At 37.7% G+C, this 25,424-nt stretch overlaps 5 protein-coding genes across 5 annotated transcripts; 1 reads left to right on the top strand and 4 right to left on the bottom strand.

The window, feature by feature from the left end:
• Positions 1-5,847: 5,847 nt before the first annotated feature.
• GCK72_007729 (uncharacterized protein) lies at positions 5,848-6,895 on the bottom strand (the record flags this gene model as incomplete). Its single annotated transcript, XM_003107230.2, has 5 exons — positions 5,848-5,892; positions 5,942-6,093; positions 6,142-6,289; positions 6,338-6,737; positions 6,783-6,895. 5 exons carry the CDS (start codon positions 6,893-6,895, stop codon positions 5,848-5,850), a joined length of 858 nt encoding a protein of 285 aa, XP_003107278.2.
• A 6,572-nt stretch (positions 6,896-13,467) lies between these two features.
• On the bottom strand, positions 13,468-14,609 carry GCK72_007728 (uncharacterized protein; the record flags this gene model as incomplete). The annotated part of the gene is made up of 5 exons (XM_003107167.2): positions 13,468-13,593; positions 13,641-13,792; positions 13,841-13,988; positions 14,039-14,447; positions 14,491-14,609. 5 exons carry the CDS (start codon positions 14,607-14,609, stop codon positions 13,468-13,470), a joined length of 954 nt encoding a protein of 317 aa, XP_003107215.2.
• Positions 14,610-16,022: 1,413 nt separating this feature from the next.
• GCK72_007727 (uncharacterized protein) lies at positions 16,023-20,207 on the bottom strand (the record flags this gene model as incomplete). The annotated part of the gene is made up of 8 exons (XM_003107048.2): positions 16,023-16,215; positions 16,264-16,485; positions 16,879-17,000; positions 17,551-17,786; positions 17,941-18,092; positions 18,137-18,266; positions 19,113-19,221; positions 20,082-20,207. The coding sequence occupies 8 exons, from the start codon at positions 20,205-20,207 to the stop codon at positions 16,023-16,025; spliced, it is 1,290 nt and encodes a 429-aa protein (XP_003107096.2).
• A 3,502-nt stretch (positions 20,208-23,709) lies between these two features.
• GCK72_007726 (uncharacterized protein) lies at positions 23,710-24,334 on the top strand (the record flags this gene model as incomplete). The annotated part of the gene is made up of 4 exons (XM_053726403.1): positions 23,710-23,778; positions 23,898-23,979; positions 24,127-24,211; positions 24,265-24,334. The coding sequence occupies 4 exons, from the start codon at positions 23,710-23,712 to the stop codon at positions 24,332-24,334; spliced, it is 306 nt and encodes a 101-aa protein (XP_053590597.1).
• A 450-nt stretch (positions 24,335-24,784) lies between these two features.
• On the bottom strand, positions 24,785-25,418 carry GCK72_007725 (uncharacterized protein; the record flags this gene model as incomplete). The annotated part of the gene is made up of 3 exons (XM_003107255.2): positions 24,785-24,937; positions 24,988-25,082; positions 25,388-25,418. 3 exons carry the CDS (start codon positions 25,416-25,418, stop codon positions 24,785-24,787), a joined length of 279 nt encoding a protein of 92 aa, XP_003107303.2.
• Between the last annotated feature and the right edge of the window lie 6 nt (positions 25,419-25,424).

Here is a 25,424-nt window from a genome sequence, read left to right as displayed (position 1 = left end):
ACTTTTGATTAGGATTGCTTTGGATATTCTCACCTTTAGAGTTGATTGTCCTGAAGACGGGCACTGGGCGCCTTGAAAAAAGATGAGGCGCTTTAGACTAGAGAGAAAACTGAGAACTGATTGAGACGACGTGGATATTCTGGAAGAGAATAGAAGAATCTGGAAAAGTAGAGTAGACCTTGGTGTTAGTTCACGTAAAAAATATTACATTTTTCTCTGAAATTTTTAAAACAGTTCACGGGTTTCTTTTTTCAGATTTTTCATATTTTTTCTTTCTGCAAGACAAGAAAATAGAGTAAAGAAACGTGACACTTATTTTCGATTCACAATAGTCAGATTTTACAGAATTTATACCATCCCAACCCTTTTCTCAAATTTGGCTCTGTAAATCACACTGAAAATTTTCAAAACTGTGCAAAAAGTCAACTTTGAGACACCTGACGATGTTAACTTTTCGAATAAGTGTTCACAAAAACATGAATTATTTTACTCATAAACGATAAATTATAGTGTTGAAATAAGTATAAAATTCTCTACAAGATATCATTTATCTCCACTTAACCATCTGTGCCATTCCCTTGTCAAGTGTTAGACGTTTTCATCAAAACTTGAATATCAACCTCCATATCAATTCAAGAACCTCCTAATTTCCACAAGGTAATGATTTTTGTGTATTTCATGTTATTTTATAGTCTGTTTCACTGTTTTAGACTCATTTGAACTGTTTCAACTGAAAGTTTCCAACCACTTTTAAAATTTCAAGTTGGTTGACGCTTCGGGAGAAAACAGTTCTCGAGAGGAGGGGAGAGGGAAACCCTTCGGAAAAGTGGTTTTCCAACTGGATCTCTTTCATTGAGTTTCGAGGACGAAACCATCTTTCCAAAGAAGGAGAGGATGTCACAGGTCGGTCTCTGTCCTGTCTCTTCTTTCTTTTTCTCTCTCAACTGACTGCTCTCGGCTCAGCGGGGCCTAAACAATATAAACATAGACTGACCGTAACCTTATTCCGAAATTGGAGAGACTAGTGAAAGCGAAGGAAGAGTACTGTATGGATATTGTGAAAGGCCATTCGACCACTTCTGGTCGTTGGTCCCTTTCTTATTCTATCGCCCGAGTCCGTCACTCTTGTGGCTCTTCCGCCTTGCGGGTGGTCACATGAGTGAGAGGGACGAGGGAGGAAAAGGCACGCGGAGCCACACCCACGAGTATTCTATTCTTATTCATCAGTAAGAGTTTACATCTGGCCGGAGGGAGGTCGGTCCATCTGGACCTCTCTCCGCTTACTCAATAAACATGGATCGATCCTTAATCATGTTTTCTATATCTTATGGGAAAGATAGAGGCGAAATATCTGTCCTATAACATGGAGATTCCCACCTCGAGATTGAACTCGAACTCTTGTCTTCATATAAGAGTTCCTGGTCGTCTAGTCCGAAGTTTTATCTTTTTGCCACTGCACATGATCCCACCGCAGTAGATAAAATTCCGTAAGCTAGAAGGAGTTCTGAGTGTGCCCCACCGCTACACCATGGCCCACCTATTATTCCTATTCTCCCATCCCCTACACCACCCACTCCCTCACTTCTATTTTACTCTGGTCTAGCTATTATATTCCTCAATCAGTTGCGGTCATGTCACTTGCTTCAGTGCGGATTTTGGACGTCAATCGTCATGTATCGTTGGATTTCTACACCAATGCTGAAATGGCAAACAACTGCGTATCCAGATGAACCCGTGATGGTCATATATGGTATTTAATTGGATGATAATTGTTCCTCTATATTGAGTGATTTTGTTCCTACGTTGATTTTTAAGCCATTGAGTGAGCTATTCCGTAGTGATTTGTATAAGAGCGTTGAAAGTTCCGCCTTGATTCAGACATCCCCCTCCCCACCCATACCATATTTTAATCGCAGTTAACTAATTTCAACGACTAAATTTTCTTTTTCTTTCTTTTGAGAAGTAAGACCCAGATAGAAGCCGCCAAAAATAGTCTCATTCTCATTGTAGGCCCCCGCAGCCCCCAGCGCCGTCGTTCTTAAAATTCCGGTAAATAGAGTAAGACTGGGCAAAGAAATTTTGAGATCAATCTGTTTGTATTGTATTTTATGCTAGACTAGAATATTATATTTGTTTGATAGTTTTTTCTTGATTGTTTATTCCTTTTAAAAAACGGTTTCCACCTCGAGCACTAACACCAACTTCCGGTGCTCCGAGGACGAAGCAATTTTTTAAAGGGGTGGGATGTGGCGTCGCGTTGCGACATTAATTTTGGCTAATCTTTTAGGAAGTTGTGACGTACTCGTGCTCTAATTATATATATACACATACATGTATATGTGTGTATATATGAGCTCGGAGGACCTCGCTGCTTTCTAAAAGGGGTAGGATGTGAAAGGCCATTCGACCACTTCTGGTCGTTGGTCCCTTTCTTATTCTATCGCCCGAGTCCGTCACTCTTGTGGCTCTTCCGCCTTGCGGGTGGTCACATGAGTGAGAGGGACGAGGGAGGAAAAGGCACGCGGAGCCACACCCACGAGTATTCTATTCTTATTCATCAGTAAGAGTTTACATCTGGCCGGAGGGAGGTCGGTCCATCTGGACCTCTCTCCGCTTACTCAATAAACATGGATCGATCCTTAATCATGTTTTCTATATCTTATGGGAAAGATAGAGGCGAAATATCTGTCCTATAACAATATTCTACTAAATATGAAGAGAGCCATGGGATAAGGAGATGGGCAATCGAGGAAAGATTGGGAGATGACATGACAATATCTTATTTTTCACCGTTTTCCAGAACTTCCTATGAGTCATCTATAAAAACTCATAGCTATTCATGTGTTCCTTTCTTTTCCACTTTTCCGGTAACTTTCTATTTTTAAATTCTTGTTTCGACCGCTTTCTACTGGACAAGAAAACACAAAAAAATTCTGGAATTGAGAGCGCAGTCTCGTCAGCAGTAGACTCTCTCCAGTTTCTTCGATTTTTGATTTTTAAACAGATTTCTTGACAAAAAATCTCAAATAGCAATAATTTAATCACATTTTGACAGGAAAACTTGAAAGGCTATTAGAAAAAACCGCAGTTTTTCTAGACTTGCAAAATATCATTTTTCACAGAAGTTTTAAATTTTTTGAAGATTTTATCAAAAATAGTCAAGAATTTTAGGTACGTTTGAGTTTTATCAATATTTGAAAACATAGTCGAAAATTCGACTTTTAAGCAAAAAAAGTCAAACTTTTGTACTGTTTTGTACTTCCGAGTTTTTCATCGACAAGAAAATTTTTAATAAAAATGAAATTTTGTTGAGTAGCCACACCCATTGGTGGAGTTGAATCGTTGGAGAGTGCTGAAGATGTCCATGATTTGCGGCGAATCTGAAAATTCAGGCGGAGAAGTATATAGAGTATTTCTTCAACTAACCGCATAAAATCCAAAAATTGAGTGATCGGTGGACGAGAGCACTTGAAAACCGGCATTCCTGGAAACATACACATTATTTGAGATTACTGAGAGAAGAAGGAGACAAAACGATTCAATAAAAGCGAAAAGGAGCAGCGCTAAAACGAAGACTGACGATTTTCAAGTAATTTTTCCGATATTTTCAGCGAGTATCGTTGTTTTGACGAGAATAATTCAGCAAACTATTATTCGGAGACAAATTTTCGGCGAACAAATTGAGAAAAAGTGCGAGAATTCGGGAATTGAAACTTTAACGCTGCTTAGCAGCGCTAAAATTTAACTTTGGCGCTGTATCGGTTACTTCCGTCATTTTATGTGAAGATTCGTTGAAAAACATGCAATTTGTGTACGTAAAAACATGTCATCGCAGAGAATACACGATAAAAAAATCAGAAAGACTTTAAAATTGGTAGTTTTCAGGAAAATTCGAAAGTGGCGGCGGAAAAATCTGTAAAACTCAACAGAACCCGACTTCATGCCACACATTGAGGTGTTTTATTGAGAGCATTGATAGGATTAATAAGAATATATTATAATTTAGCTGAATTTAGAGAAAATTGAGCAAAAAATAGAAAGAAACGGTCAGAATTGAGTCATCACAAGCCTCGCACTTTAGCTAAAATACTACGACACTCCGAAATTACGCGAGCGCGTGTTGTTTATCGTAAATCGACACGATTTATTTAGCGCTGCTTAACAGCGCTAAACTGATGGTGAGCGAATTTCTAGTTTTTCAGAGATTTTTCCACCAATTTTAATATATTTTAAAGAAAAAACTGCAGAAAATGGTCGAGCCAACGGGACCAGAAGTCGTCGTCGACGAACATACCAAAGCGCTCAACAATTACCGTCGAAAACTGGCCGAGTATCGTGACATCGAGCAAAAGCTGAAAGATTTGCGGAAGAAAGAAAGCGAACGGACGTAACAATTCGATAAATCGGAGAACGATCGGATGTCGGCGTTCGATCAATAACGAGGTCGCACTGAATATGATCACTCTCACCACCAAGTTAGTACAGAAATCGGGGGGAAAATTTAGTTTTTTTAACGGCTGAGGCGTCTTTGGCGCGTTTTCAGCTAAAAATTCGTTTTCAAACCGCCCAATTTGATGTCTTTTAGTCTGAAAATCTGAATTTTTGACATTTTCAGCCTGTAATTGATTCTCTGAAATAAAACGCGTCAACGACACGCCAGCCGTCGGAGTTTCATTGAAAAGGCGCCAAAGATGCGCCAGTCAATCTTACCAACCTGTTGGTACAGAAATCGAAGTAAAATGTGATATGTGGCGTGTCTTTTCCGCTTTAAGAGCGATTTTTTTAAAGTAAAAATAGAACATTTTGACGGCTGGAGTGTCTTTGGCGCGTTTTGAATTTTTTCTCTGTAAAAACGACAAGAAATCATGAATCTTAGCAGAAAATCGCTAATTTAAACAATTTTCGGTTTAAAATCACCGAGTTTTGGCCCTATCATTTTGAAATAAGTTATGACAAGACGGCCGAATTTTGGTAATAATTTTAAACTAAAAATTGCGATTTTCAGATAAAATTTCATGATTTCTTGTCGTTCTCACAGATTCAGAAAACGGATTGAAACTCAGATTCAGAAAGATAAATTCTGAGTTTTTGAACATTTTCGCTAAATTTTAACTATTTTCTGCTAAAATTCCGATCAGATCTCCAATTTTTCACAAAAACGTAACGTTGGAAGACTTTACTCTGAAGAATCGTTAAAGATTCCGTTTTCCAGCTGTAATTTACCAGTATTACATCGTTTTCAGAAATAGCTCAAAAGTGTCAAGTTTTCTGCGTTCTGTGATCAAAATTGGTAAAACACTGACAACTATAAATTATTAAAATGCGTGCAAGGCGCACCAGACTCAAAATCTCTGCCAAAATCCAGTTTTTAATCCAAAAAAGTGTGAAAAACACAGTTTTTCGAGCGAAAAATTAATTGATCAAATTTTTTAAAATCTAATCAAAAAAAGCTAATAAAGCATCACATTTTGAAATCTGGAAAGAGTCCATTGCTGATGAGACCGTGCTCTCAATTCCAGAATATTCTTTTTTGTTCTTGTCCAATGGAAAACGGTCGAAACAAGTGTTCCTTTTTCCAAATAGAACTCACAATTTCGAATATCGAAAAGATGGATTTCAATTATTTTTGAGAACTTTTCAACCAAGTTTTCCCTGATTTCTGTTTCATTTCATTTAGTTTCGGAAGTTTTGTTGTATTTTCGAACTAAAACAAGAAATTCATTTATTTTAAGTTACTGAAATTATTCAAATAATTGCATTTTAATTCTTGTTACATTCTGTCGAGTATATTGATAATCATCTGTTCGAGTAGTGGCAATCTAGTAGCATCAACTGATGTCGATAAGATTAATTAAGATTATCCAATGCTTTGATGTCGGAAAGACACTTTTTCTGAAAATGGAAAGATTACTAACAGGAAAATCTCTGAAATCTGATTCACCTTCAAATTCTCCATTCTGTATTCGGACGCCAATTCCAGCTTTTCTTTCAATGACTTTTTCGATTTTTCCACCAGAAAGTCTTGACATCTCTCACGAACAATCGAAGCGTCGAACATGTCGGCTAGACGGAGAATACTCGCTAGATAGTCATCTGTAATGAATTTCAGTTTTTTTGTGATAGTGAATAGTCAGAGCTTACCATCGATAGCATTTCGTCCGTATAGAACTTCTATGAACTTCTGAAACTCGTAAGTATCAATGTCATGAAGTGTCACTTCCGACTTGTTGGATTCTGCGAAGTTTCCAAGAAACATTGACTTGAAATATGACGATTCGAACGAGAGATACTGAAATTTTTGAGAATTAAAGTTAAAAATCATTAAAAATTACTTTACCAGTTTCGAGACGTGGAATTTCTTCTCTCCAACGATCAGAGCAACGTCCGAATATTCTCTCATTGCTTCTCCAAAATCCACCGTTTTTCTTCCCGCAACTCGGACCATTTTAGTGATCACAATGTGCACTTCAACTTTCAATTCTTCATCTACCGAGCATCTTTTCCTTAAGACGTCCCAGCTCATCAGACGGACTTTGTGAAAAGTCTCGTGATACGTGAAGACAACCTTATGCGTTTTTCTCTCGATTTTCCTGTTTTTTGGCAACAACTTGATTTCTATTTCTGCTTCTATTGAATATTCTTTATCGAAGGGCTCTGAATCTTCATAATCATCTTCCGGAGGATCTCCAAAAATGATCAATTCCGCGTTTCCATCCTCTTGACATAAATTCAGAACCCTGAAGAGAATAAAATAGAAAATTTCCACAATTTTAAATAATTACCAGTTCATATGAAAGTGTTCCTCCTGTTCACTAAATTCATCATAATTCTCATCGTAGTCCAACAGGCCACAAAAATCATGAGTAATTGTGAATTTCTTCGTTGAAGATGACATATTTTATCTGAAAAGTTATGTAAACCGCCCGGGAGTTCACGTGGAAATTGTTATTTTTTCTCGAAAATTTTGAAAAGTTCACGTTTTTTGCCACGTGAAATTTATTATTTTTTCCTCTATAAATTCTTGTTTCGACCGCTTTCTACTGGACAAGAAAACACAAAAAAAATCTGGAATTGAGAGCGCGGTCTCGTCAGCAGTAGACTCTCTCCAGGTTTCTTCGATTTCTGCGTTTTAAGCTGATTTTTAACGAAAAATCTCAAAAATCAATCATTTAATCAAATTTTTTGGAATTCGAATTTTCCTGAAAACTGCCAAATACAGCATAGTTGTCACCGGGCCGATCCGGGCCTTGAGATAACTCGCTTCAAAATCACAATTAGGAGTCGATCAACCTGTCAAATTGTAGGTCTCGGTGAGCTCTACTCGATTCTATTTTGATTTTCACTGTGAGTTCAGTGAGAGCCGCTGTACAATCCATTTAGTGGCCGGGCCTTGAACAGCCGGGCCTTGAATCAAGGCCCGGCCACTAAATGGATTATACAGCAGTTCTCACTAAACTCTTAGTCAAAATGAAAATAGAATCGAGTAGAGCTCACTGAGACCTACAATTTGACAGGTTGATCGACTCCTAATTGTGATTTTGAAGCGAGTTATCTCAAGGCCCGGATCGGCCCGGTGACAACTATGAAATACAGTCTTTTTGATTTTTGTACCGCTCACTTTCAGACGGTTTTCATTTGCAAATGCATTTGAGAGAAAATAGGGTTTAGGTCGGTTATGCCACGTCCCTTTCCAGCCAATCCAAATTTTTCGAAATTTGTAAAAATTAGTGAATTTTCGACGAAACGTTTGCATCCCAATAATTTAGGCCATGTTCACATTCAGAAAAAAATAACTTTTAAATAAAGCTTACTAGGGAATGACTCACACAAAGTATGGAGATACACAACATGATATATATCGCTGGAAAGCTGACGTTTCGCTGATTCCGAATCTATATTCAGTTTTTGCAGTGGCCCTCCCAGTTTTGAGAAATCCGGCTCCAAAGTTTGGGTAAATTTTAGTGCTAAAACTCAAGCTGCCAACCCGCGTGTTGCCCCAACACGTATATCCATTCGGGGGGCTAGTTAAACCAGCGGCTGAATGGTTGAGGGGGTTACATGTGGAGTAGAGGTTGGACACTCTATGGTTCGATTCCTTGCCTTTTTTCTTTATTTTTTTTATTTTTTGTAATCCTCGTTTTTGTGTCCCATGGTCGTCACAATGTGCCAGATATGGGTTTTTGAAGCTTTTCGAGTCCATATTGGCTTCCTACGACGTTTTAAGAAAAAAAAATTTCAAGAAAATTTACTTTTTTGTGATCAAGTCCATGGTGAGAATGTAGTCGGAGTTTTTTTAAAACTTTTCTTTAAAAGTTGGAAAAACAATAGAAAATTTGATTCCAACATGTTTGCATGATAGAGATCTTCAGACTACCACTTTAACTTCGAATCACCACATATGAAGCAGAGTAGTTGTTTCAAAAAAAGTATCTACCGGCGTAACAAGAAAAGGAAATAACGGAAAAATCTTTTTTATATCTTGTCATAACATTTCCTATTGTTTTTCTAGCTTTTAAAGAAATGTTTTAAAAAAAACTCCGACTACATTCTCACCATGGACTTGATCACAGAAAAGTAAATTTTCTTGAATTTTTTTTTTCTTAAAACGTCGTAGGAAGCCAATATGGACTCGAAAAGCTTTAAAAACCCATATCTGGCACATTGTGATGACCATGGGACACAAAAACGAGGATTACAAAAATAAAAAAAATAAAGAAAAAAGGCAAGGAATCGAACCATAGAGTGTCCACCCTCTACTCCACATGTAACCCCCTCAACCATTCAGCCGCTGGTTTAACTAGCCCCCCGAATGGATATACGTGTTGGGGCAACACGCGGGTTGGCAGCTTGCGTTTTAGCACTAGAATTTACCCAAACTTTGGGGCCGGATTTCTCAAAACTGGGAGGGCCACTGCAAAAACTGAATATAGATTCGGAATCAGCGAAACGTCAGCTTTCCAGCGATATATATCATGTTGTGTATCTCCATACTTTGTGTGAGTCATTCCCTAGTTAGGAGAATAGGCTCCGCCCAATTTAAGACTTTTGGGTTTTCAAAATCAGCTAAAAATGGTATATTTTCTACCAAAAACAAAATTTTAGTTTCAAAACATTAGGCTCCGCCCACTTTCAGACTACTGTATCTATATAGAATTTTGGTGAAAAAAGGCAAATTTTGGAAAAAGAGAAAGCCACGCCCATTTTCATTTTCATGCCAATTTTCGCTTATTTTTCATCGATTTTTGGTAAAAAGGGCTCAAAATGGAGATTTTTTAGCGAAATTTCTAGTAAACCTACTCATTCTCTCTCTCTCCCCAAAAATCCAACAATTACAATTATAAAACCGAAAAAAAATGGATACACAAAGAAAAAAAAACAAAAAAGGAAGTTGGGGGAATTAATTGCTCTTTTTTTCCCGAATTTTCAAAATTTTTTCAGTCACGACGACGAGATGAATGGTGTAAGCACTCGTCGTCCGGTGGAGAGGATGGACCGACACAATCGAAGTGGAACCACTGCTTTGACACTGAAAATCATGAAAAAATGGGTTTAAAAATGCCTAAAAAATGCTTAAAATCGTAGAAAATACTGGAAATCCAATTGAAAATCATACATTTTAACTTAAAAATCTTGAAATTTGGCTCAAAAAATGTTAAAAACTGTCAAAATAGCAAACATTTGGGTTTAGCGCTGCTAAACCCCGCTAAAATCTCAAAGCTGCTAAACAGCGCTAAAAAGTTGAATTTAGCGAAGTTAAGCAGCGCTAAATCTTCATTTCTCGATTTAAGCGCTGCTTAGCTCTTTAGCAGCGCTAAAAATCAGTTGTTCTCTTCAAAAATTTATTCGAAGGTGGAATCACAGAGCCAGAAAACCAGTGATGCTTAGACACTACAAACTACAAAACTAGACTTCAGAATTGTAGTTTGTAGTCTTGCTAAGCAGCTCCAACTTCATTTCAGACACTTTCCGGAAGTTGGCGTTGTTTAAAGGCCACAAACTACAAAAAGTGTGTAAGGATTGTAGCTGGAAAAGGCAAATTGTGACAGAAAATCGGCTTCAGACAAGCTCCTCCCACTTACAAGGGAACCTTTTAAGTGGTACCTAATGCCATCAAAAACGACCTATACAGGGTGAAAGAGAATGTTTGATAACCTATAAATCAACTTTCAAAAGTTGCTTACGTGACCTGTAAGTGTCTGAAATTGCCATCTGAAAATTGACCATTTTTACCATTGATTTGTTGCATTTCGCCCTCTCGCCTCCTCCAAATCCTATCACGTTTGTAATAAACTGCGGCGGAACTTTAAAAACGTGTTCGAGTGGCGCAGGTGGTTAGTGTCTAGGTGGAGGAAAATTTTGGGCTGGTTCGACCCCTTCGCCGTTTTTTTCTTTTTTTTTGTTTGATTTCTTTTTTTTCAGTTTTTTAATTGGTTTTTTGGAAGCTATCATAAAAGTTTGGCGGCACCTCCATCTGTCAACCGGCAGATCTCTCTTATAATCATCAATTGAAAGGGATTCAAAAGGGAATCACGTTGATGGTAGTACAAAAAAGACTTATATGATAGCTTCCAAAAAACCAATTAAAAAAACTGAAAAAAGAAATCAAACAAAAAAAAAAGAAAAAAACGGCGAAGGGGTCGAACCAGCCCAAAATTTTCCTCCACCTAGACACTAACCACCTGCGCCACTCGAACACGTTTTTAAAGTTCCGCCGCAGTTTATTACAAACGTGATAGGATTTGGAGGAGGCGAGAGGGCGAAATGCAGCAAATCAATGGTGAAAATGGTCAATTTTCAGATGGCAATTTCAGACACTTACAGGTCACGTAAGCAACTTTTGAAAGTTGATTTATAGGTTATCAAACATTCTCTTTCACCCTGTATAGGTCGTTTTTGATGGCATTAGGTTCCACTTAAAAGGTTCCCTTGTTAGTGGAATTTTGCACTAACAGTATGGATGTTCGACCTAAAATGATTTTTTGGACAGAAAAAGTGAATTGTTGAGTCGAAAATTTATGGTTTTGACGGAAAATGTCCATTTGGCTAATTTTTTATCGATTTTCTTTATAAAAAAAAGCTCAAAAATCGATTTTCCGGCCTAAAAAACTTATTTTCCAATTCCAAAATCCAATTTTGTCCAAAAAATTCCCTCAAAACGCGCCAAAGACACTCTAGTCGTCAAAACTCCCTATTTTTCCTAAAAAAAATCACTCTTAAAGCGGAAAAGACACGCCAGATATCACATTTTATCTCGATTTCTGTACTAACAGGATGGTAAGATTGACTGGCGCGTCTTTGGCGCATTTTATTTCAGAGAATCTTTACTATTAACAAACGCAAACGGCTGTATGTTTGTTTGTCTGTCGCCGATCCTGCCGCCCTTCCTACTGAACCGATTTTCTTCAAACTTGGACCAAAAGATCAGAAATTTTCTCTTAATGATGCCCGTCTATTTTTTTAGTTAGAATAGGTCTCGACTAGGTCACTAAATGAAAAAACGTGGTTTTCAAGCCTTTCAGTGGCTTTTGTTTCCGAAATAGGGAAATAGGAGTTCACGGGGGAGATAATTATAGAACATTTTCATTCTTCAAATGAATTCATTTCTTCAAATTTTCAACACGGGCGGTGTAGAAAAGGAGGTTGAGCAGCCGTTAGGCTGCGTTAACCGACTGGTCAATTACAGGCTGAAAATGTCAAAAATTCAGCTTTTCAGACTAAAAGACATCAACATGGGCGGTTTGAAAGCGAATTTTTAGCTGAAAACGCGCCAAAGACGCCTCAGTTGTCGAAAAAATTAGATTTTCCCCCCGATTTCTGTACTAACTTGGTGGTGAGAGTGGTCACATCCAATGTGACTCTAATTCTTCTGCTTTAATTCCTCGTTATTGATCGAACGACGACATCCGACGACATAACGTGGTCAATTCGTCGTTTTGACAATGAATTTCTCGTCTGAAAGTTTCTTCAACACTTCTCGAGGACTTCTGGTCCCGTTGGCTCGACCATTTTCTGCAAAAAATAAAGAAAATGAAGGAAAAAAATACAGATTTTCAGGATTTTGAGAACGAAAACCACGTTTTAAGCTAATTTTCAAGCAATTTTTACTCCAAATCTCGAAATTTTGGCTCAAAATAATGCAATTTTTCTCGAATTCTTTGAAAATTTCTTCATTTCTACGACTTACTTGTCGTAAGTCAGCTGTCCCTCTTGTGTTTGCAAACGAGTCAGTGATCTATCCTCGGGTTTCCATTCTTCGCTGAAAATAGTAAAAAATATGTACACTTTGAGAAAATTCGGGAAGTAAAGACGAAAAATTAACGGTCAAATGAAAAAATTTAATATTTTCGCCGAAAAACACATGAATTATTTTGAAAAACAACTTTTTTCATCAATTGCTTCGATTTTTCCATTAAAACCGAAAATTTGGAATTTAGCGCTGAAAACCAAAAAGTGGTCCTAAATCATTTCTTCTACATGTTTCAGATTAACATTCATCCAGTTTTTCTCTAAAATATTTTAAAATTGCCGAAAAATCGCTGAAAAACTAGAAATTGGCTCACCATCAGTTTAGCGCTGTTAAGCAGCGCTAAATAAATCGTGTCGATTTACGGTAAACAACACGCGCTCGCGTAATTTCGGAGTGTCGTAGTATTTTAGCGCTGTTAAGCAGCGCTAAAGTATGAGGATTCTGATGACTCATTTCTGGCCGTTTCTGTCGGTTTTTGTGTATTTTCTGCCGGTTTCTCGCACTTTTTTCCCCATTTGTTTGCCAAAAATTTGTCTCTGAATAATTTATTTCTGAATTATTCTCATTAAAACCACGAAATTCGTTAAATATATCAAATATTACTTGATAATCGGCAGTCTTCGTTTTAGCGCTGCTTAGCAAAATGTCTGCGTCTCTCGTTATTGAGCGTTTCTCGTCCCTTCTCTCGATATCGATTTTTCTCATTTTTTCGTCCACTTTTCCGGTTTTCTCGTAAATTTTACACTTTTCTCCCGATTATCGCTTGAAACTTTTTAAAAAAGTGCAAAAATTTCTCAACATTTTTTCAATATAATCGAAAAAATCTGATAAAGCACCACATTTTGAAATCTGGAGAGAGTCCATTGCTGATGAGACCGTGCTCTCAATTCCAGAATATTCTTTGTTCTTGTCCAATGGAAAACGGTCGAAACAAGTGTTTCTTTTCTCAATAGGAACTTACAATTTCGAATTTCAAAAAGATGAATTTCAGTTAATTTTTGAAAACTTTTCAGACAAGTTTTCCCTGATTTCTGTTTCATTTCATTTAGTTTCGGAAGTTTTGTTGTATTTTCGAATTAAAACAAGAAATTCATTTATATTAAATTACGATAATTATTCAATTAATTCCATTTAAATTCTTGTTACATTCTGTCGAGTATATTGATAATCATCTGTTCGAGTAGTGGCAATCTAGTAGCACCAAATGATGTTGATAAAGGTTACTTGAGATTATCCAATGCTTTTTCGAAAAGCGCCGCCACGAGTGAAGGATCCATTTCTTCCCGATTCTCAGGGACAGCAGATCGGATATCGTCGGATGTTTTGATGTCGGACAGACACTTTTCCTGAAAATGAAAAGATTACTAACAGGAAAATCTGAAATCTGATTCACCTTCAAATTCTCCATTCTGTATTTGTACGAGAAATACAGTTTTTCTCTCAATGGTTTCTTCGATATTTCCAACAAAAACTTTTCGCATCTTTTGAAAACAATCGAAGCGTCGAACATGTCGGCGAGACGGAGAATACTCGCTAGATAGTCATCTGTAATGAATTTCAGTTTTTTTGTGATAGTGAATAGTCAGAGCTTACCATCGATAGCATTTCGTCCGTATAGAACTTCTATGAACTTCTGAAACTCGTAACTATCGATGTCATGAAGTGTCACTTCCGACTTGTTGGATTCTGCGAAGTTTCCAAGAAACATTGACTTGAAATATGACGATTCGAACGAGAGAAACTGAAATTTTTGAGAATTAAAGTTAAAAATCATTTAAAAATCAATTTCACCTTTTTCAAAACATGGAATTTCTTGTCTCCAACGATCAGAACGACGTCCGAGAATTCTCTCATTTTTTCTCCAAAATCCACCGTTTTTCTTCCCGCAACTCGACTCATTTTAGTGATCACAAAACTTATTTCAGCGTTCACTTCACCATCCACTGAACATCTTTTTCTAAAGGCGTCCCAGCTCATAAGACGGACATCGTGAGTAATGTTGTGATACGAAAAGACAGCCTTTTGATGTCTACTTTCTTTATTTTCAATTCTTCTGTTGTTAGAAATCATCTTGATCTCAATTTCTGCTTCTATTGAATACTCTTTATCGAAGGGCTCTGAATCTTCATAATCCTCTTCCGGAGGTTGACAAGAAACATAAAATTCCGCGTTTCCATCCGATCGAGACAGATTTATACTCCTGAAAAGAATAGCATAGATAATTAACGATTTTAGATAATTACCAATTCATATGAAAATGTTCCTCTTGTTCAGTGTATCCGTCATCTAACTCCTCGAAGTCCAATAGACCATAAAACTCATGAGTAATGGTGAATTTCTTATTTGGTGTTTCCATATTCATTGGTTGCTGATCTCGCTGTGACGGGCGCTTTTGATGGAAGTAAAACTGAGAACTGATAAGACGACGTGGATTTTTTGGAAGAGAATAGAAGAATTTGGAAAAGTAGAGTAGGCCTTGACGTTAGTTCAAGTGAGCGTGAAAAATATTACATTTTTCTCTGAAATTTTTCCAAAAGTTCACGGGTTTTTTTTTTCATATTTTTTCTTTCTGGAAGAAAAGAAAATGCAATAAAGAAACGTGCCATTTATTTTCGATTCTCATTAGTTGGGCACAAAGTCAACTTTGAGACACCTGACTATGTTATCTTTTCAAATGAGTTTTCATAAAGACATGAATAACTTTACTCATAAACTAGAGCTGAAAAAATGAATTAAAGTTTTGAAATCAGTGTACAATTCTCTACAAGATATCATTCATCTCCACTTAATCGTACCATTCAACCTCCATATGAAGTATTATGAATTCATTTTTTTCTGTGCATGAGAAGTCCGCGCCGCTCTCACGCGGCGGCCACGCCCACCCCGATTTTAACGCTGCGTTCAATTTTTGAACACTGCCGCAAGAAATGGGCGTGGCCGCCGCGTGAGTGCGGCGCGGACTTCTCATGCACAGAAAAAAATGAATTCATAATAAAGAACCTACATATTACCACTTCTCGACTCGGCCATACCACCGTCGAGCTTGGAATCACCATTTTTGTAAAGAAAGGTCACGGAGAGTAAATCTTTCCATGAAAAATGATATTTTCAATCACATTTTCAGAGAATACAACTACCGTACTAGAGAAGTCGAAAGAAGAGTATTGCAGACCACGCTCCGTCGACCGCAACGCGCGACGGTGCGATACGTGCGTAACGCTGAGATTATAAAAATGGGAATATTGACTTTGGAAAAATAGACTTGATGACCGAAATTGTTTGAAAAGGAGCGTCAGATCTTGCAAACGGAAATGTAAAAGTAAATGAAAAACATACTCAATTTTATTTTGTAAAACAATTTAGAAGTTTCGAGTAAAAGAGAGAGAAAGGAGGAGGAAATTATGAGCAACATTGGCAGTGTCGATATTTGGAAAAGATCAGTAATAACGGGATCGGGTCGTAAAACATGATGACATTAAAGTCATGGAAAGCAGCACTGGAAATATTGATAAAACTGTAACAAAAGAAAATTTCTTCCAGAAAATCTAAGGTAAAGATCAGAAATATGTAAGATTTGAGGTATAGGAATAATCGAGATGAGGGAATTTTCATATTATCGGTTCACGAACCCTTGTCGGGGGGGGGGGGTGTTAAAGGCGCATGGAATTTGTTCGGGTGGGTCTGGTAGTTGAAAACATGAAATACCGTAGCTACGAGACCCATCCGAACAAACTCAACACTCCCCGGCAAAGGTTCGAGAACCAATAATAACAATTTAGGAAGTCATGTACACTACAGGTGCATAAGTTGTTTGAGGAGTTGCCATTTGTCTGTCACCAGATGAACGTGTGGCGACGCATTTGATCAATTCAAGAGCAATCGATTTATCCGGATTGAGATGTTCCCAAAGAGAAGGACACGCGGTGTGAAGTCCCCAAACATATTGAATTGAGTTGGAGGCTAGTTGTCTGAAAAAGTCAAGTTATTGTCTGACTGTCAATCGTCTAATCCGTTACCTGATTTGGCTGAAAATTTCTAAAAGCGTGGTGTTTGACACACTCCAAGCTTGGAGTACTTGTAACTTCCCGGCAAAAGCAGCCTCATCAAACAGAGCCAAACAACGGAAAGCATGATAGTCGTTTTTGCTGAATCCCATATTCTTTAGTTTGACTACGATATCTTCCCAAGAAGACACAAGGTTCTGGTTACCAAGAAGTGCAATGAAGCCGATGGAAACTCTGAAAACGATTGATTTTAAGGATTGATTGATTCAGCGCGTCAAGACGCTTCGAATGACTATACTATCGACCAGATTCGCTTCACTTTGAGTCTCACCACGAAACCTCCCGGGTTACTGTAGTTTAAAGGCGCATAAAAGTTCAAAAATTCAAATTAATCGGATTCTAGTCATGATTATACTCATTCAACGCGTCTTGGCGCCCTGATTTCGAATGTCGCATCAAAAACTGTATTGGACAACGATTGGAACGGTGCCAAATTCAAATGTTATTTTTATTAGTCGCATCTTTCAATATTAACCGCGACGCGCACGCGACGCGCACGCAACGCGACTCGGAAAACAATTCAATTATTTTTATTGCGGACCTGCACCCCAATATACCAAAACTCACTCTTCTCCACCGTTCCCGATTTCGTATTTTGAAGGAATAGTGCCCAACACCATTGCATTCGTGATATCAATGATGTGAATTGTCAACCAGGACGTTTGCAGTAATCTCATTTGGTCGTTCAACTGAAATTAAGGATTTTCTTTAGTTAATTGGGAAATTAAAAAATCTACATATAATTCTGCAAATTTCAAGTTAAAAACCACTAGGAAATCTCTTTTTCAAAAATTTTCGGCTCAATTTTTATGAAACTTACTCTATTAGATTCAGTACGTGAAGACGATACATATTATGACTAGGCTCGAAAAAAAGTTGTGTCCTACCACGAAAACTACAGTAACCCAAAATTTTTCAAACATTCTCATGATTATACTCGTTTGAAGCGTCTTGACTAGCTGATTCTATAAAACTTAGTCTCAGTGAGATTATAGCAATTCTGACAGAGTTACGGTAGTTTTAGTGGAGTGAGTACGAACTTTTTCTATAAATTTGTCCATAGGTACTTTTGACCCTGAGGATTTCAAATCTGCATTAAAAATTTGCAAAATGTTCCTCTGGACAGAGTTATGAGCCGTCAAACTTTTAATTTGGTTAAGTTTTTTACGCGAGACACACGATCTGCCGAAGTGCCTACCATAGTGAAATCAGCGAGTCTAGTGGAGCGCATTTTCTCACCTCAAGCTTGCTGAACATCTCGTCTTGTTTCGCCCATTTCACAATCTCATGCAGATTTTCATCAGCAACATGAACTGCAAACGCGTGAGCATCATTCTTGACAGTCTGAGAGAGAATCCGTGGAATGAAGGACATTTCCATGGTGGGAGTGTTGGAGGTGAAAAACTGGTTCACTGTGGTTTCGGTTGGTGTAGAGCATAGTGGCAGGATTGGGGATGCACTGCTGATGCTGGTGGCTGAAAAATCTCGTGACCTATATCATTGGAAAGCTGAAATCACGCTGATTCCAAATATATATATCCAGTTTTTGCCCTTGAGGCCTGGTATTTGAAAAAATTAAGTCAAAGAAGTAAGAAATTTGAAAACTTGAATGTATATTTCGGAACTTACTGGATGGTGAGGATGATGCCAGGAATGGAGTATTAATTGTGATTGGCACCAAGGGATAAGATGACGGCAATGAATATGAGCCCAGGCTTTGAAGATTTGCATTATATTTGGTCAGATCAAAATATTGAATCTGTGCACTTTGACCAGTTGCACTGAAAAAACAGAACTTTTTTAATTTTAATGAATATTACCTTACACTCTAGAAGCTTGATTTCCAGCTAACGTGGAATCTGGCTGTGACTTCATAGCACTTCTATCCTTTCGAAGTTTGATGTAGTAGGAGTTGAATTTATTCCTTCCACCTCTTTGCCGATCTTCACGTACCGCTGAAAAACAATTTGTTATTATCAAAATGAATACTCATTTCCATATTTTTAGCAAATTTAAGACCCGGCTCGATGGTCACTTCGGAGATTTTCAGAAAATCGGTTTTGAACTTTGAGGCTAAGCCACGCCCACATTTTGCTTTTTTTAAAGGATTTTTTGTTTGGATTCAGAATTTTAAGAAAATTCTAAATCTGATGGTATTAAAATCTTTTGGGCATCGGATTCAGAAGATCCCGAAAAGTGACGTCAAAAATTGGTAGTTTTTGAGATTTTTTGAGAATTTAGTCTTGCGACTTTGACGCTAAGTCACGCCCACAACCCCCATTTTTTTGGGATTTTTCTGTTAGATTCTGAATTTAAAGGAGATTTTGAATCTGATGGTATTAAAATCTTTGGGGCATCGGATTCAGAAGATCCAGGAAAGTAAAAAAATAAAAATTGTCATTTTGAAGATTTTCTGGAAATTGGTTTTGAACTTTGAGGCTAGGCCACGCCCACAATTTGCGTTTTTTTGGCATTTTTTGTTTGGATTAAGAATTTTAAGAAAATTCTAAATCTGATGGTACCAAAATTGTTGAGATATCGGATTCAGAAGACCCCAAAAAGTGACGTCAAAAATTGGTGTTTTTTGAGGTTTTTTGAGAATTTGGTTTCGAAATTGGTGGCTTGGCCACACCCACGGTTAGCGTTTTTTTTTGGAGTTATTCTTCAGGATTCAGAATCTTAAGGGCATTCTGAATCTGGTGGTACCCAAATTATCACATTTTCGATGAAAAATGAAAAAATGTCAAAAAAATTTTTAAAAGTTTTTTGACAGGTATGCTCATACTCATTATCTACAGTACCATCCATCTTCATCCCCACCACTAGACACTTCTGATATCGACAACTTGGGCATCGCTTTCGGCAGGATTGTTCGACGTGGCAGTTGGCACCGGAATCACATTTGTATTGCTGAAAAATAGAAGAAAAATGAATGTTTTCAAATTTTGGTTCCGGATACCAGATTTTGTAATACGATTTTCTTTAAGTTATTCAGAATCCCGGATTCCGGAAATCAAAAATATGATTTCAAGTAGTTTTGCTTCAGCCCTTACTCACCTTTTTATTTTGCACTGTGCGTTTGAAGAATCCCTGAAAAACAAAACAAAAGTTTAACAATTAAAATATTAATAAGAGCAAAAATCTACAGAGAAATAATTGACTCTCCTGAGAGTATTTTCACAGCAGTGCGAGGTAAATCGATAAAAATCGAAAAAAATATATCAAAAATCTAGTTTTCAACCTCAAAACTTGACCCAATCGGGTTTTTAATGCGATATTCGAATTCAGCTCGTCAAGACGCTTTGAATGACTATACTATCGACCAGATTCGCTTTACGTTGAGTCTCACCACGAAACCGCCCGGGTTACTGTAGTTTAAAGGCGCATCGAGGTTCAAAAATTCAAATTGATCGGATTCTAGTCATGATTATACTCATTCAACGCGTCTTGGCGCCCTGGTTTCGAATATCGCAATGAAAATTTTATTGGACGACGGTTGGTGTCAAAAAAAACTTGGCTACGTGCTAAATTCAAATTTTACGTTTTGTCGTTTCTTTCGATATAAACCGCGACGCGTCAGCTACGCAACAAAAAAAAATTCAATTTGTTTTTTCAAATTTTCCTCAAAAATGTGAACATTTTTGATCATTATTCAGAATCTCTCCTAATCCTGAATTATAGTCGAAAATTTGACTTTTTCGCAAAAAAACTTCAAAAAATTTTGAAAAATTTTGAATTCTGCCACCAACATCCGGGCCTTAAAAACTAACCTTACAACTCTCACATGTCAAAATACCATAGTGAAATCCGGATACTCGATCACCGCAGATTGGGCACAACTCCCCGTCATACTTTGGTTTCTTCGGTACCACTCCATCGTAATGTTTTAATTCCATTGAACGATGAGATCTCAAAAGCGGGAAGGTAATTTAAGTTATGAGATCAGTTGAAAGAGTTATAAAAGAAACGTAAGCAGTTAAAAGGTCTCAAGAATTTGGCTCCCGATACTTTCGAGCCCGTAGATTCTGAATCTGAAATAAAATTATAGAAAACCCTTCTGTGGGTCGAGTTATGACACATCAAACTTTTCCTATGGTAAAGGATTTACTCCACCAATATGTCTGGCTGAAAACTGCTCAAAAATCTCAAAAATCTTGTAAGAATTGTGTTGAGCTAATAAAGAAAGAAAACTATAATCTCCTCATACGAAAAAGGCGTTTGACGTGCCATAACTCACTATCAGTTCACAGAAGAATTTTCCAGAATTTCATTTCTGATTCAGAATCTACGTACTCGAAAGTTTCAGGGACCGAATTGTTGAGTCGTTAGAAAACATTTGAGGGACTAGAAAGTTGAAAAGTTGCGGAAAGTGAGGGGGGACAAGCCAAAAAGAGATCTTATCTCTTTAAGAAGAAGAGGAATTAGAGAAAGAGAGATGTCTGGGGCGACACATGTGGTTATGAGTCTATCGAATTTAGAAATAAGATCATAAGAACTAATTTCAAGAAGAAAGAACTATTCACGTGATTTTTGTGAGAGAAGGCAAAGTACGAGCGTACGGGAAAAGGGGGGGGGGGGGAGGTGGAAGCTGTCTCTCTCTTTTATTTTTAGAATGCCCTTGATTCCTTGCTACAGAAAGTCCCCCCCTTTCTAATCTACATAGCTTTCATCATAAGACTAGACACAGTGTTCATTATGAAATATGATCTCACCGCGCAGATGATGTTACAAGGAACTTTTTCAAAAATTGAACTCATAAATTTCTGACCCAGAAAACTCAAGTCTTTGCAGGGAAAATATGCAAACTATCGACCCGGATTCCAAAAATGTGTACAACTTTAAGAATTTTTATCAAAAATGGTCAAAAATCCTAAAAGAGAAGTTTTTGGAGACGCTTTTTTGGAGAATTTGGTTATAGATACTTTCGACTACGGGGAGTCCATTTCTGCAATTAAAACCGGCTAAATGTCCCTGCGAGCCGAGTTATGAGCTCTCAAACTTTTCATATGGTTAAGCTTTGGCTGAAAAATCGCTCAAAAGTCGCAAAAATATCGACCAGTTGAAAACAGCCCAAAAATTTTAAAGTTGCAGTTTTTCAGCTGTAAATCGCTCAGAAATCTCAAATTACAGATTTCTACTTAAAAATAACTCACAAATTACATGGAATTTCATATCGGGAAATAGTGTATGCAAAGAGTTTCTAATTTTTCCGGCGTACAAGCACAGGTCTAGAAAAAATCATCTCAAATTCTCAATTACCACTTCAAAACTGCAAAAAATTGCTCAAATTGACGAAAATTGACTTAAAATCCAGTTCTAAGTGGCTTGAACAGGGTTTTACATTGAAAAGGACTGGTTTTGCTCAAAAACTTGATTTTTGGAGTTCGAAACCGGCTAAATATCTCTGCGAGCCGAGTTATGAGCTCACAAACTTTTTTTGACATGGAATTCCATATCGGCAAATAGTGTAAGCAAAGATAATCTCATGTTTGCAACGTACGAGCACAGGTCTAGCTAAAAATATCTCAAATCCTCTTTTTTTCCACTTTAAAACTAAAAACAATTACGTTAAATGTGGCTGAGACTCGATTTACGCAGTTTTTCGGTTTAAAACCATTCAAAATCCGTATTTTGCATCTGAAAATCTTAAAAATCTACTCAATGTCACATATGAAACTGCGCGGTGGCGTATATGCGGCCGATTCGGAATTTCCATGTGAGACAACTTAAAGTTTGAGAGCTCATAACTCGGCTTGCGGCCACATTAAGCCAGTTTTGATGGCAGAAATGGACTCCTCGCAGTCGAAAATACCTATGGCCAAATTTATAGAGAGTTTGGAAGCCGCAATAAAAACAAAAAAAACAATAGAATAAGGCGAAGACGGAAGACTACTATGAACGGTGTGACCACTGAATCTGACGTCCAGTGAGAAATCTGCGTCTCTCCAAACAATACACTCTCTCGTCGTTTCTTTTTCGCGGGGACCATTTTTTGACCATCTGATCTATCCATCTCGCGGGCGAGTACTGAAATGAAACGCGCCTAGACTTGGTGGGAAATTCAAATTTACTTTTTTTTTCAATTCGCTGATTCGTTGTGGCATTTTGATACGGAGCTTAAAAAATCATTATTGTTTTTTATTTGCGTGAACCTTATTTTCAGAAAACGCCCTGTTTTTTTTCAATCAACCGATTCCGTCAATAATTCATTTCAAAAGAAAATGAGTTCAATTTATTCATCTAAAAAAGATATCGACTCGGAAACCGAATGTGAAGAATGTAATGAGAAGCCATCATTGAAAATTTCTCGCCTCTCTGTATTTCCCGAGTACGGGAGCATAAAGGCCACATTAATTTTTCAGAATTTTGTAGACCACGTGAGGTCAGGGAGGTTTTTTTTCTCACCGCGTGTTTCCCACTTTCTTGTTCATTACCAATTATTCCGCTTGCCATGGAATGTGAATTTCAACGAAGAGACGCCCAGAAGCTTGCTCTCACCCCGCGCATTGGCTTAGAACCCTGGAAGTAGCGATTACCTTAAAACATGGACAGCCTGGAGCTTGCTCTCGCTCCGCCTCTTGGCTCACGACCCCCGGAAGTAGCGATTAACTTTAAATAGGGACCCTCGGAAGCTTTCTCTTCCCTCCTACTCTCTCTTTATCTATTTGTATACCTCAATTTGGAGACCTCAATAACCACTCGCACAAAATTTTGCTTAAAATCTAACAGCGGGATAACTGAAAACTCAGGTTTGGTATCGGGAACATTTTCTATCACGTAAAATTCTTGGAAATGAAAAAATGTATTCGAAAAGTGTTTTCCGGGGCTCACGTATATCATTTTAATTATTATTTTTATTTCAAAACTTGGCCGTTATGCTCCCGTACTCGGGAATTACGGGTGCGCAAATTTCTCTGATATCGGTGAGATTTCACGGGACGTTTCTTACAACTGCGCTCTACCGAAACCTATAAAGCGAAATCAAGAGACTCAGAGAAAAAGAGACAATTCGGTGGAGCGCAGTTGTAAGCACTGTGCTGAGCTTATAAACAATAACTTTCAGATTGTGTTACTGGGGATAAACTTGGTTCGACGTGTGCTTTGGTTCATTTTATTTCTTCACATAAAACCGTAAGACAATGCACAGTTCTTACAACTGCGCTCCACCGAAATGTCCCTGTCTCTTTTTCTCTGAGTCTCTCGGTTTCAGTAGAGCGCAGTTGTAACACGCGTGCCGTGCTAATTCCAATACATTTGGATTTCCAGAACTCACCAGTCATCAGAAAACGATTCTCTGAAAACTTTCTTGCATTATTTGGTCATCACTGAGGTATATTAGATTTGAATGACATAAAAAAACAAGAAATTCAGGCTCTCACTATTCTCCTCTCGGATTTCATGAATATCTGTGATAAGAGTATAAAGAAAAATCTGAATAGTGTTGTCTTGCCATGTATTGTTGTACTGGTAAGCTCGGCACAGGTCTAACAACTGCGCTCTACCGAAATCCCCTTGTCTCTCAATTTCGCTTTTTCGATTTCGGTAGAGCGCGGTTGTAAGAACCGGATGATAACTTATTAATTCAGGGAATCGTCACCATCGGAGTGATAACCTCTTTTATTCTTGCATTCTCACTCGGAATCCTGCAATCTACTGGAGAATACAGTCGTGAGTCCAGACAACGCTTCTTACAAACGCGCTCTACCGAAACCGATGAAGCGAAATTAAGAGACTCAGAGAAAAAGAGACAAGGACATTTCGGTGGAGCGCGATTGTAACAACTGTGCCGAGCTAATGAACCAAAAATTGTTCCAGAGGCATTGTTCACATGGTTGTACATCTACTTCCCAATTGCTATTCTATGTAATGTTGCTATGATTATTGGGTGGTACAGAATTAGGTGAGTTCTAGACCAGAAGGAAGATTTATTTAATTCTTTAAAATTAGTTTCAGAGTGATGCTGAAACAAGACAAGGAGCAATTAAACAATGCTGATACTAGTACTATTACAAGTTCACAATAAAGAATTTTCTTTTGAAAAAATCTTCCAAACTCAGTTTTTAATTGGTTAATTGGTAAGCAGAAAAAAATCGCCAGAACAACGGAAATTTAGGCTCCAAACGCGTCAAAGGTGCGCCAGATCGGTTGAAAAATTCTATTAGAATTGAGAAAATATGATTCAAATACCAAATTTCGAGAAGTTTAATCAAAAACAACAAAAAAGTTGGAAGGAAAGGTTCATCCGTAAACTAAACTCCGTATCGTTCGTCTATAGTATAGAAATGCAATTTGGCTAAGCGGCAACCCAGCATACCAAGCGGTGTGCAAACGCGCTACACTAGAACACGTCGCGGAGCCCAAATGCAAGTGAAAGCCTCTCAAATTTTCTCACGTTATTGATTCAGAACAGTGCTGGAAAGGTTTACCCCTATAAAATTGAAAATCTGTATTCATTTATTCTGTTAATCAAAACTCAAAACAGTTCTTTACTCATGACATCTTCCTTCTTTTCACTGACTCCACGACTTCCACGTTTCCGTTTGCGACAAATCAAGAAGAGAACCACTCCAATGACGATACAGAACAGGAGAAGTGCAGCACCACCACAAACCATCAGAAACCAGAGCTGAAATATTTATAGTCTAGATTCAAGAGAACCACTTTGTTTCAATATACCTGTTTATAGAAGGAACAAAAATCAAAAGCCTCACAACACGCGTAGTAACCAACGTATTCCTTCTTGCCACTTGCGTATTCTTTGGATTTGAAGACTGAAACATTTTCAATGTTGCCCCAATAACATTTTCATTGCGATATTCGGAATCAGGGCACCAAGACGCGTTGAATGAGTATAATCATGACTAGAATCCGATTAATTTGAGTTTTTGAACCGTTATGCGCCTTTAAACTACAGTAACCCGGGCGGTTTTGTGGTGAGACTCAACGTAAGGCGAATCTGGTCGATAATATAGTCATTCGAAGCGTCTTGACGAGCTGAATTCGAATATCGCATTAAAAATCCGATTGGATGGAGTTTGGAGGTTGGCAACTGGATTTTTGATAATTTGCCACTCACACTCTTTGCAAATAGGTTTGGCAACTTTCATCCCGAA

This window comes from Caenorhabditis remanei, chromosome II, assembly GCF_010183535.1.
Source record: "Caenorhabditis remanei strain PX506 chromosome II, whole genome shotgun sequence".
NCBI lineage: Eukaryota > Metazoa > Nematoda > Chromadorea > Rhabditida > Rhabditidae > Caenorhabditis > Caenorhabditis remanei.
The sequence above is the reverse complement of the archived record's forward strand: the minus strand, read 5'-3'. Positions and strand labels throughout refer to the sequence as shown.